Source organism: Onychostoma macrolepis, chromosome 03 (genome assembly GCF_012432095.1).
Source record: "Onychostoma macrolepis isolate SWU-2019 chromosome 03, ASM1243209v1, whole genome shotgun sequence".
Classification (NCBI taxonomy): Eukaryota; Metazoa; Chordata; class Actinopteri; order Cypriniformes; family Cyprinidae; genus Onychostoma; species Onychostoma macrolepis.
Window position 1 is genome coordinate 19,942,096 of NC_081157.1, and position 15,571 is coordinate 19,957,666.

The following is a 15,571-nucleotide window of genomic DNA, read 5'->3' on the forward strand; positions in this document are numbered from 1 at the left end:
GAAGCGAAGAAGCGAGGTTACCCTGCGTCATATCCGTTATCTAGTCCATGTCTTCAAGCAGACCTCAGATCAGTTCGTGTCAGTTTGATCGCCGTTCAGTTCGCCTTTATAGTCTGAACAGCTGATTCGGGGTCAGTCATTTGTATGCGACTTTTGAAACGCAGCGTAGGTTGTGTAAACCGACGGTCAGTTCCGCGTTGAGGAAGCATGATGTTTACTCTCAGCACTACTGGTTTAGCAGGAGTAGTATTCAGTTTAAAGAGTTTAAGATGTCAGGCGTTCAGATCGATATGTGTCAGTAAATGTTATAATGTCCAAAGCCCCTGCAGTGTGTCCGGATCAGCGCACGCACGTGCAGTGCTGTCACACAGCAACACACTGGTAGGTCACTGGCTGTTTTATTCATTCATTCATAATACTGGCATAAATACTAAATACTTTACCTGCGGCTTCTTGTGTAAAGTAGTTAGTCTGACTGAAGTGTTGCCTGTTTAGTTTTAATCATTTTTATATTCATTTAAATGTGTTAATTGTTATTATACCTTTATGTAATGCCACAGGCATATTGTCTAAATCAGTGGTTCCCAACCTTTTTGACTCCAATTGTTCAACACAATATTGAAAGGCCCTTCATAACAGTTATTACATTCCCATTGGTAGGCTATGTTCTCCTATAATTACGACAAAGCTCATTCCGTGTCAATTCAACCAAAGGTCCCTAGCTCAATTTTTATTTTATTTTTTTGCTAATATTTTTTTTTCTGAAGAAAGATAGATATGTATAATAATGAAAGACAAGATATTAAATGTCATGGATGAATAATGCACTATTTTGCACCTGAGATTCAGAACCAAATTACAGGGGGTTAAAAATGACTTCAGAAAGATGGCAGCATCATTATGTTATTTTTACACCAAGATTGGTAGATCTATTAGTATAATCTGTTGACTTTAGCTATTTTTGTTGCATTATGTGCCAGTGGTGACCTTTCAAAAATGGAGAAAGAGCAGTTTTCAAGTTTTTTTCTCCAAAGTTTGCAGGCTTGTAATTCAAAAAGTGTTAAAGATATAATAATACCCTTTTAGATATTGGTTCTTAACAAACTTCCCATTTGGCATCTTGATTTGTAAGGTCCTATATGGTTCGGTTCCAGAGATATTGGGATCTCAATATGGCTCCAGGATTAATTTGTTAAATTGTATACATCTATAGTGGTCAAAAACCAAATGTGTGTCACTTTGAAAAAATATGATATTTATTTTTTATTTTTTTTTATTTTTTTATAGAGGAAAGTCTGAAGAACAAATAATATTAAAACTAGAAATGTATCTTGTTTCCTTCTGTCAAGACAACTGCATTGACCATACCTGTCAATGCCTGAGTGCCATAAATATTCTTTGTCCAAAGTTTGCGTTTGCGTGTCTGTAACTCAAGACGTATTAAAGATATCGCAATATGATTTTAGATTCTAGTTCTTAATAAACTTTTCTTTTGGAATCTTCATTTTCAAGGCCCTACATCGTTCAGTCCCAGAGCTATGGGGACCTCAATGAGGCTCCATGTCCAGATTGTTGAATATTACCCATTTTCAGTGGTTGAAAAACAAATGTTGGTCACGTATTGTTACTTCATGTTATTTGAGAAGTTTTAAGAATAGGTATTTTTTGACGCGATCGACCTGAGTTTGAATCCACCTTTTGCTGAACCTTTTTTTTTCTTGCTTTTCAAATCTCATATCACATCGGAAAGGCATTTATTTTCAATAAAAATGAAGGATATAATCGAAAAGTTGAAAATAAAGTATCGAGTAGGTTTAGGGAGGGCTTATATTGTCCCAGTAAGGTTTGAATTAAAATTATAATTTACACTCAATATGTAATCATTGCATACTATTTTATAATGTACTACAATACTGAGGTGCAGATAATTGGCACTATTTGCAATAAGTAGTATAAATAGCAGAAAATCTAGCTATTTTAACATAGTCTAAATAAAATCTATAGCTTTTTGCACTTTTTATATCTATTTGCCGCTGCCTTTTATTTATTCTGTGTGACCTTCTTCTTCAGCAGTTAAGGACGTGTAGGGCAGCACCATGTGTGTCCTTTCTGAACATACGGCCTCTGTCCACTCTACCTCCACCACCCTCATCTAAAAGAGACAAATCAAACAACAGGAAGAGTGGTGTAAGCTTCATTTACAGCACTACACAGCTCTCTTTACCATTTTACTAGCCCAAAAGTAGGGCACTTCTCAGATTTGTTCAACATTTCTTCAGTCATTACTGCCTATTAAGTGTATTTCCTTCAAACTTACCAATGGTACTGATGTCTCTTTTCCGCAGCCAGTTACATGGAAGTCTCTTGCTGTCACGTTTGCATTGGGAGGAGGTCTTCTTCTAGGGATGAAATACTTCAAGAGAGAAAAAGAGGAAAGTAAGGACATGGATTTATGCACCTGAACAGCATGTATAAGTGATTCATCTGCACCACATTGCTTTGAAATCCTTATTTTATGCAAGTGCTCCACATCATAATGAGAGCGTTGTTGTTAATGTGTTTTTGGTGTTGTAGTGATTGAGAAAGAAAGAACAAAGTCGATGGGAAAAGCAGCACTTGGAGGTCCATTCTCACTCGTCGACCACAACAATAAACCCACAAAGAGTGAAGATTTCCTTGGCCAGTGGCTGCTGATCTATTTCGGTTTCACACACTGTCCAGACATCTGTCCTGATGAAATGGAGAAAATGATTGAGGCTGTCGATGAGATTGGTAATGTAGCATTTCATTTTTTATTACGTAGAGCCACAGTTTAGATTTATATGGGCTTTATAAAGCTCTCAGCATTGATTCACTTCTCGTTTTAGATTTTTGAAAATCATATGAAAATGTCTGTAAGCTGAATTGTATTTTATTCAGTGCTCATAAAGTATTTGTTCACTTAAGCTACTATTCAATTTAAAAGTAGTAGTAAAGTCATACTAAAGTGTCCTTGGACTTTGGAAATGCGCTTTACAAATTGTCCAACATCATATCCAGAGGCCCCTTGTATAAATTATTATACTTCCACCAGTATGTTCTACTGTAATTATGATAAAGCTACTTGTTTTCAGTCTTTTTTATGAACAGAAACTGGGAGTGTCAATATATTAAGAGTTAACCATAATTATTTTTGTGATTCCAAGAACTGGATGTTCGTAAACACAAAAATAGTTCATAATGACAATAATTAAATTTTTGCAATGAAATAGGTGCTTGATTTTTTTATTTATATATATATATAATACATTTAAATATACATATATGTTTTAAAATATCTGATTGATATTAAAGTATCATTAAACTTTGGAAATATGTTATATGAAAAATACAATTTATATTATATTAAATTACGTTACATACATTATTTATGTAATACTTATTTTTTTGTATTATAATTATTAAATCAATAAAATCACAAGAAGTGGCATTTATTTTAAAGGGAAATAACACAAGAAACATTTTCAAGCAAAGCCTGTCAATTTTCTGTCACAGATAGAATTAAAACCCTTCCAGACATAACACCAATTCTCATCACCATTGATCCTGATAGAGACACACCAGAAGCACTGGCAGCCTATATCAAAGGTGAGCAGGGATCATCTTTATCACACTCACCGAATGCTGTAATATGATTCCTTGTCATTTATATTTTTCAATGTCTCGCATGCAGAGTTTTCCCCCAAGCTGATCGGTCTGACAGGCACAGCTGCTCAGATCGAGCAAGTCTCCAGAGCCTACAGAGTGTATTACAGCCAAGGCCCAAAAGATGAAGACAACGACTACATTGTGAGCATTTAGTGTATAATGTAAAATAATTTAGTTTTCCATGTGTAATATCCTGATGTGAGAAAACAGATATTTTCCTGCCTTATATTAAAAGGGATAGTTCACCCAAAATGAAAATTCTGTCATCATTTACTCACCCAAAAGAAGACAGATGATGGTAGCCATTGACTTCCACAGTATGGAGAAAAAAAAATACCTTGGAAAGGCTACTGTCTACTGTTTAGTTACCAACATTCTTCAAAATATACAACCCAAATTCTGGAAATGTTGGGACGTTTTTTAAAGTTGAATAAAATGAAAACTAAAAGACTTTCAAAATCACATGAACCAATATTTTATTCACAATAGAACATAGATAGCATAACAAATGTTTAAACTGAGAAATTTTACGATTTTATTCGCAAAATGAGCTCATTTCAAATTTGATGCCTGCTACAGGTCTCAAAATAGTTGGGACTGGGGCATGTTTACCATGGTGTAGCATCTCCTCTTCTTTTCAAAACAGTTTGAAGACGTCTGGGCATCAAGGTTATGAGTTTCTGGAGTTTTGGTGTTGGAATTTGGTCCCATTCTTGCCTGATATAGGTTTCCAGCTACTGAAGAGTTCGTGGTCATCTTTGACGTATTTTTTGTTTAATGATGCACCAAATGTTCTCTATAGGTGAAAGATCTGGACTGCAGGCAGGTCAATTCAGCACCCGGACTCTTCTACTACGAAGCCATGCTGTTGTAATAGCTGCAGTATGTGGTTTTGCATTGTCCTGCTGAAATACACGTCGTCTGGAGGGAAGCATATGTTGCTCTAAAACCTTTATATACCTTTCAGCATTCATAGTGCCTTCCAAAACATGCAAGCTGCCCATACCGTATGCACTTATTCACCCCCATACCATCAGAGATGCTGGCTTTTGAACTGAACGCTGATAACACGCTGGAAGGTCTCCCTCCTCTTTAGCCCGGAGGACACGGCGTCTGTGATTTCCAACAAGAATGCCAAATTTGGACTCGTCTGACCATAGAACACTTTGAAACTTTGAAACAGTCCATTTTAAATGAGCCTTGGCCCACAGGACATGACGGTGCTTCTGGACCATGTTCACATATGGCTTCCTTTTTGCACGATAGAGCTTTAGTTGGCATCTGCAGATGGCACGGCGGATTGTGTTTACCGACAGTTGTTTCTGGAAGTATTCCTGGGCCCATTTAATAATGTCAATGACAGAATCATGCCGATGAGTGATGCAGTGTCGTCTGAGGACCCGAAGACAATGGGCATCCAACAAAGGTCTTCGGCCTTGTCCCTTACCCACAGATATTTCTCCAGCTTCTCTGAATCTTTTGATGATGTTATTTACTGTAGATGATGAGATTTGCAAAGCCTTTGTAATTTGATGTTGAGGAACGTTGTTTTTAAAGTATTCCACAATCTTTTTACGCACTCTTTCACAGATTGGAGAGCCTCTGCCCATCTTTACTTCTGAGAGACTCTGCCTCTCTAAGACATCCCTTTTATAGCTAATCATGTTACAGACCTGATGTCAATTAACTTAATTAGTTGCTAGATGTTCTCCCAGCTGAATCTTTTCTAAATGTCTTGCTTTTTCAGCCCTTTGTTGTTTCAGCCCTTTGTTGTTTCAAATTTGAAATGAGCTCATTTAGTGGATAAAAGTGTAAAAATTTTCAGTTTAAACATTTGTTATGTTCTCTCTGTTCTATTGTGAATAAAATATTGGGTCATGTGATTTGAAAGTTGAAATTATTCAAATTTAAAAAATGTCCCAACATTTCCGGAATTCGGGTTGTATTCTTTGTGTTCAGCAGAAGAAAGAAACACTTGAGGGTGAGCAAATGATGACAGAATTTAAATTTTTGGGGTGAACTGTCTGTTTAATTAAATAATTTCTAATAATCTCCCAAGCCTGTACTCAGCATGCGTATATTGTATTTTCTCGTAACTGCAGGTTGATCACACCATCATAATGTATCTGGTGGGACCTGATGGCCAGTTTCTTGAGTATTTTGGACAGAACAAGAAATCTGCTGAGATTGCATCATCCATCGCTTCCTACATGAGGAAGTACAAGAATGGAAAATGAGTGAAATGGCACTGTTTTAGCACATTAGAGCACTTATTTCTGTCTCAGAATACCATCATTTCTCTGTGAAATGGGTTATATTGATTTGAAGTGCAATTCTAATTTAAGAAATCAAAGACTTTTGTAGCATTCCCCATTTCTTTACAGTCCAACTTTTTTTGACACTTGTTTTTAGTTTCAGTGAACAGCAATGACATTCAGAGAATTCAACTTCAATAAATTATGTTCTGATTTAGAATTTTTTTTAATGCGTTTTGTTAATGAATTGTGTGGTACCATATCACATCACAACCTTACACCAATACATTCAATACATAAATTTATGATTTATTTTTGTAAATTCTATAAATCAAATTCATTATGAAGGTGAAGACTTTCTGATCACCAATTCTTACTTACATGGAGACACCTGCTGATACAACATAGTTTTATGTAAATGACTCAGAAAAGCTGTATGTAAATTTTGAGGTCATTACACCAAAATATTACACCATATACTCATTATATTTTACTAAACATGTTTAATTATTTAATGTATGTTTAAATTAATCTGTTATGAAACATGCAATGACAGCCAGTGTGTAATTGAATTTATTTTAACAAATAACCTAGAAATGTTATTATTTACAAGTTAATTTAAAAAAACTGCATTATGTGCAATTTACATGTTTGCATACAATTTTTTAAAAAGTTGAGTGTTGACCATCTATTTAAAAATAAATAGTAATTAAATTTAAGTTTGGGTTAAGTTGTTAGGCCTAATTGTAACCTTATACTGTAAAAGGGCTCCCTAGTTTTAAGCATAAGCTGAGGTAGATTTTTATCACTAAGAAAATATAAACTAACTGAATGTATTTAAAGAGAGAGCAACTTGATCAGTAAACCACTGTTTATTAAAAAAAAAAAAAAGTTTAGTTTTTCCCCCTGCTGTACCAAAATCGTACTGAACTGTGTTGTTAAAACCGAGGTACGTACTTAACCATTACGTAACCACACTGTAAAAATTTCAACTTAAAAACGTAAGTTTTGTAGCTGCCTTAAATTTTTAAGTATAAACAAATTACAAATACAAGTCATTTTAACTCACTTTGTAAAATCCTGACTGGCGCTGAACTGCTCTCTGTAAGTTGATTGGACTTTTCAGTATTAGTTGTTTCAACTAATCATGTCAAGTTAAAAAAAAATGTAATCACTTGTGAACCTCAACAATGGTGACCATATAAAAAGAAAAAAAAAAATCATGCAGCAATGCATGCTGGGATCCATGGATGAGTTTTGTACTATGCTAGTACCCAGCATGCATTGCAGCATGAATTTTCTTTTTTTTCTTGTTTCATAATGGTCACCATTGTAGAGGTTCATAAGCTGATTCTTGATGTCTGTGTGAGTCTAGATGCTACCATAGATTAAAACTTTTTGTGGACAAACTGTTTGGAAAGTCCTTTCTATTAACTGACTATCACGGAACCACTGGCTCTTAGAATCACTTTTACTATAATCAATACAACATCCATTTAATCAGAGATTAGACACACAATGAGATCAGTTCGCTAACAGATGATCATTATAAACATATAACAACCAACTACTGATCATTTTCTCTGGGCTTTTGAGTTGTAACAAATATGTTTGAGGAACACATGATTACAACAACCAGAGAAAAAGAGGAGGGGAAAAATAAAATAAAACAGAAGTCAAGGGTCAAGAGCCCATCTAAAGCAGACACTGATCTCTAACATGGTTACTTCAAATGAAACAATAAATCAACATCTAAACCTTAGTTAATTCTCAATAAGATCTTCTGTAGATGTCTGACAGAAATAAAGTCAGTCTGATTATTAATAAGTGGAGCTGGTGATGCTGTTTGTGGGGTTGTTTACTCAGATCTTGAGAGATTTAATGTATTTTATTTCAATTGATTTCATCTAAGGCTGTGACTAAAGTTAGTTGTTCTTGTGTTTCTTTTTCTTCAGTGATTATGTTTGTTAACAGCAAGTGTTCATCACTAATGCTCAATTATTACTCAATTAATCACTTAATTGCAATGTATATCTTATTTTAGTGAACTCAACTGAAATAAATTCAGAGCACTCATAATTGTTAGTTTTAAAAACTTAAATGGTTTAAGGCAATAAGTTTACTCAAACAGTTTGAGTTAACCTAACTTGTCTGGTTTTACAGTGCACAAAAATAAGTCGAGCAAACTTTTAAGTTGGCTCAACTTTTTTTTTTTTTTTTACAGTGTGCCAGTAAGTTAGAACTTAAAATGTTAAGTTCACTGAATTAAATTGGTCTCCTTGAATTTCAATAACATTAAACTGACTTAAAAAATCAAGTTGAACCTAGCATAACTTACAAAAAAAAGTTGAAATTGCTTAAATTATTTTTATGAGTTAAAGTAACTTTAAAACATAAGTTGTCATGACTTTTTCATCATATCATTTTTTACAGTGCATTTGTGTACCGTTCCACCCCTAATATATATATATATATATACTGTATACATACATTATCTATCTATCTACTGTATACTGAACATGCATACAAGTCAGAAAGTAAACTTTATTTCTAAAGTGCTTTATACAATATAGATTGTTTCACATCAGTATCAAATTCACATTCTGCTGTAAAGCAGCTCTAACAAGTCAATAGTCAATATATAGCCTATATAGCGCTGTATGAGGCGCCACGTGGATAGTGCTGCTTGAAAGTTTGTGAACCCTTTAGAATTTTCCATGTTTCTGCATAAATATGACCCAAAACATCAACATATTTTCATTTAAGTCCTGAAAGTAGACAAAGAGAACCTAATCAAACAAGTGAGAGAAAAATATTTTCTTTGTCATTTATTTATTGAGAAAAATGATCCAGTGTTACATATCTGTGCGTTACAAAAGTATGTGAATCTTTGCTTTCAGTATCTGGTCTGACCCCCTTTTGCTGCAGTAACTGAAGGTAAAGTTTCTTGTAAATGCTGATTAGTGCTGCACAATAACATGTAGGAGTTTTAGCCCATTCCTTAGTGCTGAACCGCTTAAACTCTGTGATGTTGGTGGGTTCCCTCCTATGAACTGCTTGCTAGGTCTGGACTTTGACTCAGCCATTCCAAAACATTAACTTTGTTCTTCTTTAACCATTCTTTGATAGAATGACTTGTGTGCTTGGGGTTGTTGTCTTGCTTGCATGACCCACGTTCTCTTGAGACTCTGTTCTTAAACAGATGTCCTGATGTTTTCCTTTAGAATTTGCTGGTATAATTCAGAATTCATTGTTCCAACAGTGACGGCAGGCTGTCCTGGCCAAGATACAGCAAAACAGGCCCAAGCCATGATACTACCACCACGTTTCACAGATGGGATAACATTCTTAAGATGGAATGCAGCGTGTTCTTTTCTCCAAACATAATAGCTCCTCATTTAAATCAATAAGTTCTATTTTGGTTTCATCCATCCATTAAACCTTTCTCCAATAGTTCTCTGGCTTGTCTACATGATCTTTAGCAAGCAATTTTCAAACTGAGTTTAAAGCATGTAATGTGCGTATAGTTTTGCAGACTTGGTCTAAAGATTAGGTATATGAGTGGGCCTCAAATATCACTTTTAGTGTCTAAGCAATTTTAAAAAACTGTAAGCAGCACAACAGTTTCAACACTGATAATAAATCACCGTGGGTCACCGTTATGGCTGTGTCCTGGGTCCCACCTGGCACCGCCTGCTCCAAGTCCCTCCTGTCTACTCCCTGGCTCCTCCCTCCTTCATCACCTCCCTGGACTCTGTCTGCCGGCCCCCTCCCGGGTGTCCGTCCTCCTCCCTTCCAAGTTGATATTATATACAAACCAGACAGGTGGTTCTTAATAGCACAATAAAATTTGATTTAAAGTGAAGAACTCAAGTATGTAAACGTATTTTACCACAGTTGTAAAGTGCTGGAAAATCTTGAAAATGCACCTTGAAAATTATCGAGGGGAGCTGTTTTAGGTTTATTTTATGTTAGAAATGATAAACTATTCAGTAAGAAAGCGAATTATTATTAAACCAATGCAACTGCATTTTCAAGCACTTTATCCAAAATCCAAGCCTTTTTCAAACCTTGAAAACACTACATTAAAATTCAAGCATTTTCAAGCACCCATACGATGAGCAGGGATCATTTTTATCACTCTACACTCACCGAATGCTGTAATATGATTCCATGTCAATTATATTTTTCAGTGTCTCGCATGCAGAGTTTTCCCCCAAGCTGATCGGTCTGCCAGGCACAGCTGCTCAGATCGAGCAAGTCTCCAGAGCCTACAGAGTGTATTACAGCCAAGGCCCAAAAGATGAAGACAACGACTACATTGTGAGCATTTAGTGTATAATGTAAAAAATGTAGTTTTGCATGTATAATAACCTGATGTGAGAAAACAGATATTTTCCTGCCTTATTAAAGTGATAGTTCACCCAAAATGAAAATTCTGTCATCATTTACTCACCCAAAAGATGACGGTAGCTATTGACTTACAAGGTATGGAGAGAAAAAAATACCTTGGAATGGCTACTTTTTGGTTACCAACATTCTTCAAAATATCTTCTTTGTGTTCAGCAGAAGAAATAAACACTTGTGTAATAACCTGACAGAAGAAAGTTATCTTGACTAATATTAAAGGGATAGTTCACCCAAAATGAAAATTCTGTCAGCATTTACTCATCCAAAAGAAGATGGCAGTGGCTATAGATGCTATTTACACTAAGTGCAAATAGCATATTTTCTTAGAGATATACACTATTTACACTAAGTGCAAATAGCTATGGATGCTATTTACATTAAGTGAAAATAGCAGTATTTTTTAAAGATGCTATTTACACTAAGTGCAAATAGCTATAGATGTTAAAATAGCAAGATTGTCTGCTATTTATACTACGTATTGCAAATAGTGGCAATTATCTGCACCTCAGTATTGTAGTACATTATAAAACAGTACGCAATAATAACGTATTGAGTGTAAATTATAATTTTAATTCAAATTATTAAATGGATGCTGCCTTATTGGGTCAATAAAGCCTTCCCTACACCTACCCTAATATAGTATACCCTACCCGATACTTTATTTTCAACTTTTTGATTATTTCCTTCATTTTTATTGAAAATAAATGCCTTTCCGATGCGATATGAGATTTGAAAGGGGAGTTCAGCAAAAGGTGGGTTTGAACCACTGACCTATATATAATGACTGGATCGCTCATTGCATTCTAAACTGCCAACAGGCAGTGAAGTCACCAGAAGTATTCGAGCATCTTTTTTCAGTGGTGACTATCCCAATCACACGTTGGTGGGCGGAGTTAGTGTAAATAGACACTCTGAAGAGCATTGGTAACCAAACAGCTGATAGTAGCCATTGACTTCCACAGAATGGAGAAAAATAAATAAATAAATAATACTATGGAAGTCAATGGCTACTATAGGCTACTGTTTGGTTACCAAAATTCCTCACTTGAGGGTGAGTAAATGATGACAGAATCTTCATTTTTGCGTGAACTATACCTTTAAATAATTTCTAATAGTCTCCCAAGCCTGTACTCAGCATAGATATATTGTATTTTATCATAACCGCAGGTTGATCACAACATCATAATGTATCTGGTGGGACCTGATGGTCAGTTTCTTGAGTATTTTGGACAGAACAAGAAATCCTCTGAGACCTCATCATCCAATGCATTGCTTCCCACATGAAGTACAAGAATGGAAAATGAGTGAAATGGCATTGTTTCAGCACATGTTAGAGCACTTATTTCCGTCTCAGAATACCGGTTATTTCTCTGTGAAAGAGGTGTAGGAGTTTATTTCAAATTACAACTTGCAAACTTTCTGAGCGTCGAGTCCGACTTGTACCACGTGATCGCTGCACCACCTGACCACTGCGTATTCGTTTGGCAGGTGATAGTGTTGCCATAGAAACGCACGATCCTCCCGTTGATCTCATTCAACCTCAAACACACCTGGACAAGCTAATCAAGGCCTTCAGGATTACTAAACTACAGGCAGGTGAGTTTGATCAGGATTGGAGGTACCCAGCTCTCCTGGATCTTTAAACCCCCCAGTTTTAAAGCAGTTTATTGCAGCAACACTGTAGTTTTAGTTTTGTGTGTTTTGCTGTTCTCGCCTCCTGATGCACTAATTCTGCACGTTTTCCAGCAGATCATTCAGAGGTCACAGGTCCAGAGGATGACCGCTCAAGTGTACTGCTTGCTGACTGCTGTTTTGTTGTGTCTATCTGGATACTTGAGCGCAACATATGTTACTCCAAGTCAAACAGGTGAGAAGATCTGTTACCTTGGTTGCACAGCACAAGGAAATGCAGAAATTAGTGCCACTCTCTTTGAAAATTAAGTTTAGGAATGAATGGTTTCTAAACTCATTTAATTTGAAGCAGATAAATGTGAAACTTGAATAAAGGTTGGAGACTCCTATTGTGACGCCTCTGATTTAGAAATGCTGAGCTGGTCTCCCTAACAATCCTCTGTCCGGTTACTGTCCAGATAAGTTCTGTCAAGAGTGTTCTTCTGATGGAGACTGCCCTGGAGGGGACAAATGCTGTCCGTTTGACTTTGAGCCTGTGTGCATACTGCCTGATTCCAGTGAGTTTCAGCTTATAATGGGTGCTAGAGGTCCTCCAAAGAACCCCCCCCCCCCTTTTTTTTTTTTCTTTTTTTTTTTTTTTTTTAACTCCAATTGCTAGTAAATTTGATCATTGCAAAGAAACCGCAAGTAACGTATAAGATTTAAGCAAAGCCTAAAATGTTATGGAAAAACCTGAATATTATTGGAGCACAATTTTTAGTTTAAGTGACTGGAGATGTTCAGCATTCTATGACATGCTTTCTGTTGTGTCTGTATAACAGCAAAGCCGGGAGTGTGTCCACCTAAAACACTTTTAGGAGGATCATGTGCCAGGTCCTGCGCCTGTCTGAACAGGAAGTGCTGCCGCAATAGATGTGGACATTGCTGTATAGCTCCATATACAGGTACACACTTTATATTGATTGGGTTGGCTAATACTAACAATACTGTCTTTCTTGGTGTCAAATTTAGTTGTGTGTGTGTTTTTTTTTTTTTTTTAAAACTAGGACCGTTTTTAAACTCCTGATGGCTTTACATAATGAAACCGTACTTGGAATATAACTTTCTCTGTAGGTCAAATTTGCTATTAATGCAGAGTATTGAGTTGTGTACCTTAAGCCTGAATAATGCCACTAAATGGACTGACTAAAGCTGACTATCTGTGTGCATGCAGTGGAGCCAGGTCAGTATCCCAAACCAATCAAGATTCCAGCGTGCTAAAAGATGTTCCTATGATGGCCAGTGTCCTGCCGCACAGAAGTGTTGCCCAACACTTCACAGTGGCTGTACATGCAGTGATCCAGTGTGGGGGAAGGGCCACAGAACAACTGATCTTGTGTAACAAACGGGCCTACTGGATTTATTTTCAATTTGTTGCTTTATTCAAACAAAACTGTGGTGACAAAATAAATGGCTTGGTAGAACTTTGGTTTTGTGCACTGTTAAAAAAAAAAAAAAAAAAAGTTGAGCCAGCTTAAAATTAAGTCAAACTTCAGCAGATTTGAGTTTTCTCAACTTGTTTTAAGTTTATACAACAAAAAATTGAGACACTCCCACAAAAACAAGTTGAGCAAACTCAAATCTGCTGAAGCTGGTAAAACATGTTTGTTTGGGGGGGTGTTTTTTTTTTTTTTTTTTTAAGCAAAATGTTGAGTTTGCACATCAAAAGTTAACTGAATGTTTACTGTTTCGCTCAATGACCATAAAGTTGAGTAAACTCAATATTTTGACTTCATTTGAGCGGTTAACTTCACATCACTGCGCATGAGCAAAGCGCCATCTCTGGGTTATACACTCACTGCTGAAAATACTAACACCGGTTGTAGAATTAGTAGTTATACAGAATTGTATTTATTTGTTATGTTTTAATCATTTAATGTCAATATTTAGTAAAAACCTAAAATTTACTCGAGCCAAAGGATGTCCATCCAAGGGGATGAAGATGAGCATCTTATCTACTGGAAGATGATGTTGCCACAATACACTCAAACCCAGAGGTGCCTAGCTGTAGTACTAGAGCTGCAGATTGTGCTGGAATATATACGTGACCTTACCACTGCTGTTGCTGTCCTCTTTGTCTTAATTGAGTTCACCCAAAAAATGAAAATTTGGTCATTTACTCACCGTCATGTCGATAAGACATTTGTTCATCTTCAGTACACAAACCTGAGATCTATGTCCATCCACTGAAAAACTATTCACCTAAAATTCTGATGCTTCAAAATGTCTTTTGAAGAGACGTGATCACATGATTATATAAAGTGTATTCACTAAAATAAAATAACACAAATTATATAGTAATAGCTTAAACTGTCAATTAGCATTGCATTATAAGTGTACACTAAAAAAGATGGTTCATTAAAGGTTTGTTACATGTAGTAACACTTCTATTTAGAACCGAGTTTAGGGTTCTTTATTCCTGCCTTTTTGTGTTTAAAATCTGTAACAAAGCATCTTATTACTGGTTTTCTGGAGTTCAACCATCCAGCTACACAGACTGTCAACAGTTTCAACAGGTAAAATGATTTCTTATGTCAATAACTTATAACATTCATGTTGGTACTGGGAGACCAGTTACAATGTATTTTTCTCTTTAGTGTGACCAGATCTGTTCAGTTAAGGATACTCTCCTCTTCTCCACTAAGTAACAGAGATATTGAGTTCATGATCCATTGTTAAATTTCTCTTAGATATTTATAATAAAAATATTACTTGGGTTTATGAATAAATGCTAAAGCTATATTTAAGCTTTCTCTTTTTCTTTTTTAATGTTACGAATGGCATACTGTTTATAAGTGTCTATTTTTGCTTATGGCCTTCATAAGCATAATTGTTTTACATAAACACAAGGACACTCTTTAACTCTAAACTCAACTGTGTATTTTAGATGCATCACATTCACAACCTCATCATCTGCAGAGAAACCACTCAATCACACCAAAATGATGGACTTAAAGGCATCGCAGAGGATCCTGAAGATACAGTATTTCACTGGAACTTGGTTTTCTTTACGTCTACTGTATTTTCTATTTTTTTTGTTACTTTCTGATGTATTTTTTTAATGTTCATTGTCAATCCCCATTCATTATTTGTATTCAGTGTTTGTTAGAGCATTATCATTTTTTTTGCTACAAGTTCACATCAATTAAAAAAAAATGAAACTACATGCAGTTTTATTTAGTTTTTGTGAGTGTAAATCCCTAATACAGGCTACAAGACATTATAAGAAAAATAAAAACTATATATATATAATACTGATATAAATGTACTAATAATAATGAGAATAAATTATAATTTTCTAAACCCTAATTCATACATCCCTACAATTGCGTCTCTTCAGAAGACTTAAACTGCTCAATTCATATTTATTATATAATTTTTATTTATGAACTCTTTGAAATGCCAAAGTTTTAGGTGAACAACCTTTTCAGTACAGGGATAGAAGTTTCATTAAAATTCATTCTCTCAAATTTCATTAAAATATCTTAATTTGTGTTCTGAGCATGAACAAGGGTTTATAATGACATGGGAGTGAGTAAATGTTGACA

The 15,571-nt window shown here is 35.4% G+C and overlaps 2 protein-coding genes across 3 annotated transcripts; both read left to right on the forward strand.

Moving 5' to 3' along the window:
- Positions 1-122: 122 nt before the first annotated feature.
- LOC131537020 (protein SCO1 homolog, mitochondrial) lies at positions 123-6,166 on the forward strand. 2 transcript variants are annotated; one of them, XM_058770229.1, is made up of 7 exons: positions 123-381; positions 2,071-2,187; positions 2,346-2,436; positions 2,575-2,772; positions 3,535-3,627; positions 3,713-3,828; positions 5,790-6,166. In XM_058770229.1, the coding sequence occupies exons 1-7, from the start codon at positions 208-210 to the stop codon at positions 5,922-5,924; spliced, it is 924 nt and encodes a 307-aa protein (XP_058626212.1). In that variant the 5' UTR covers positions 123-207; the 3' UTR covers positions 5,925-6,166. The 2 variants fall into 2 exon arrangements, with proteins under 2 accessions (XP_058626212.1, XP_058626213.1); XM_058770230.1 differs by having other exon boundaries at positions 2,074-2,187.
- Positions 6,167-12,014: 5,848 nt separating this feature from the next.
- LOC131537150 (whey acidic protein-like) lies at positions 12,015-13,900 on the forward strand. Its single transcript, XM_058770437.1, has 4 exons — positions 12,015-12,219; positions 12,443-12,541; positions 12,806-12,928; positions 13,198-13,900. Exons 1-4 carry the CDS (start codon positions 12,129-12,131, stop codon positions 13,242-13,244), a joined length of 360 nt encoding a protein of 119 aa, XP_058626420.1. The 5' UTR covers positions 12,015-12,128; the 3' UTR covers positions 13,245-13,900.
- The last annotated feature ends 1,671 nt before the right edge of the window (positions 13,901-15,571 follow it).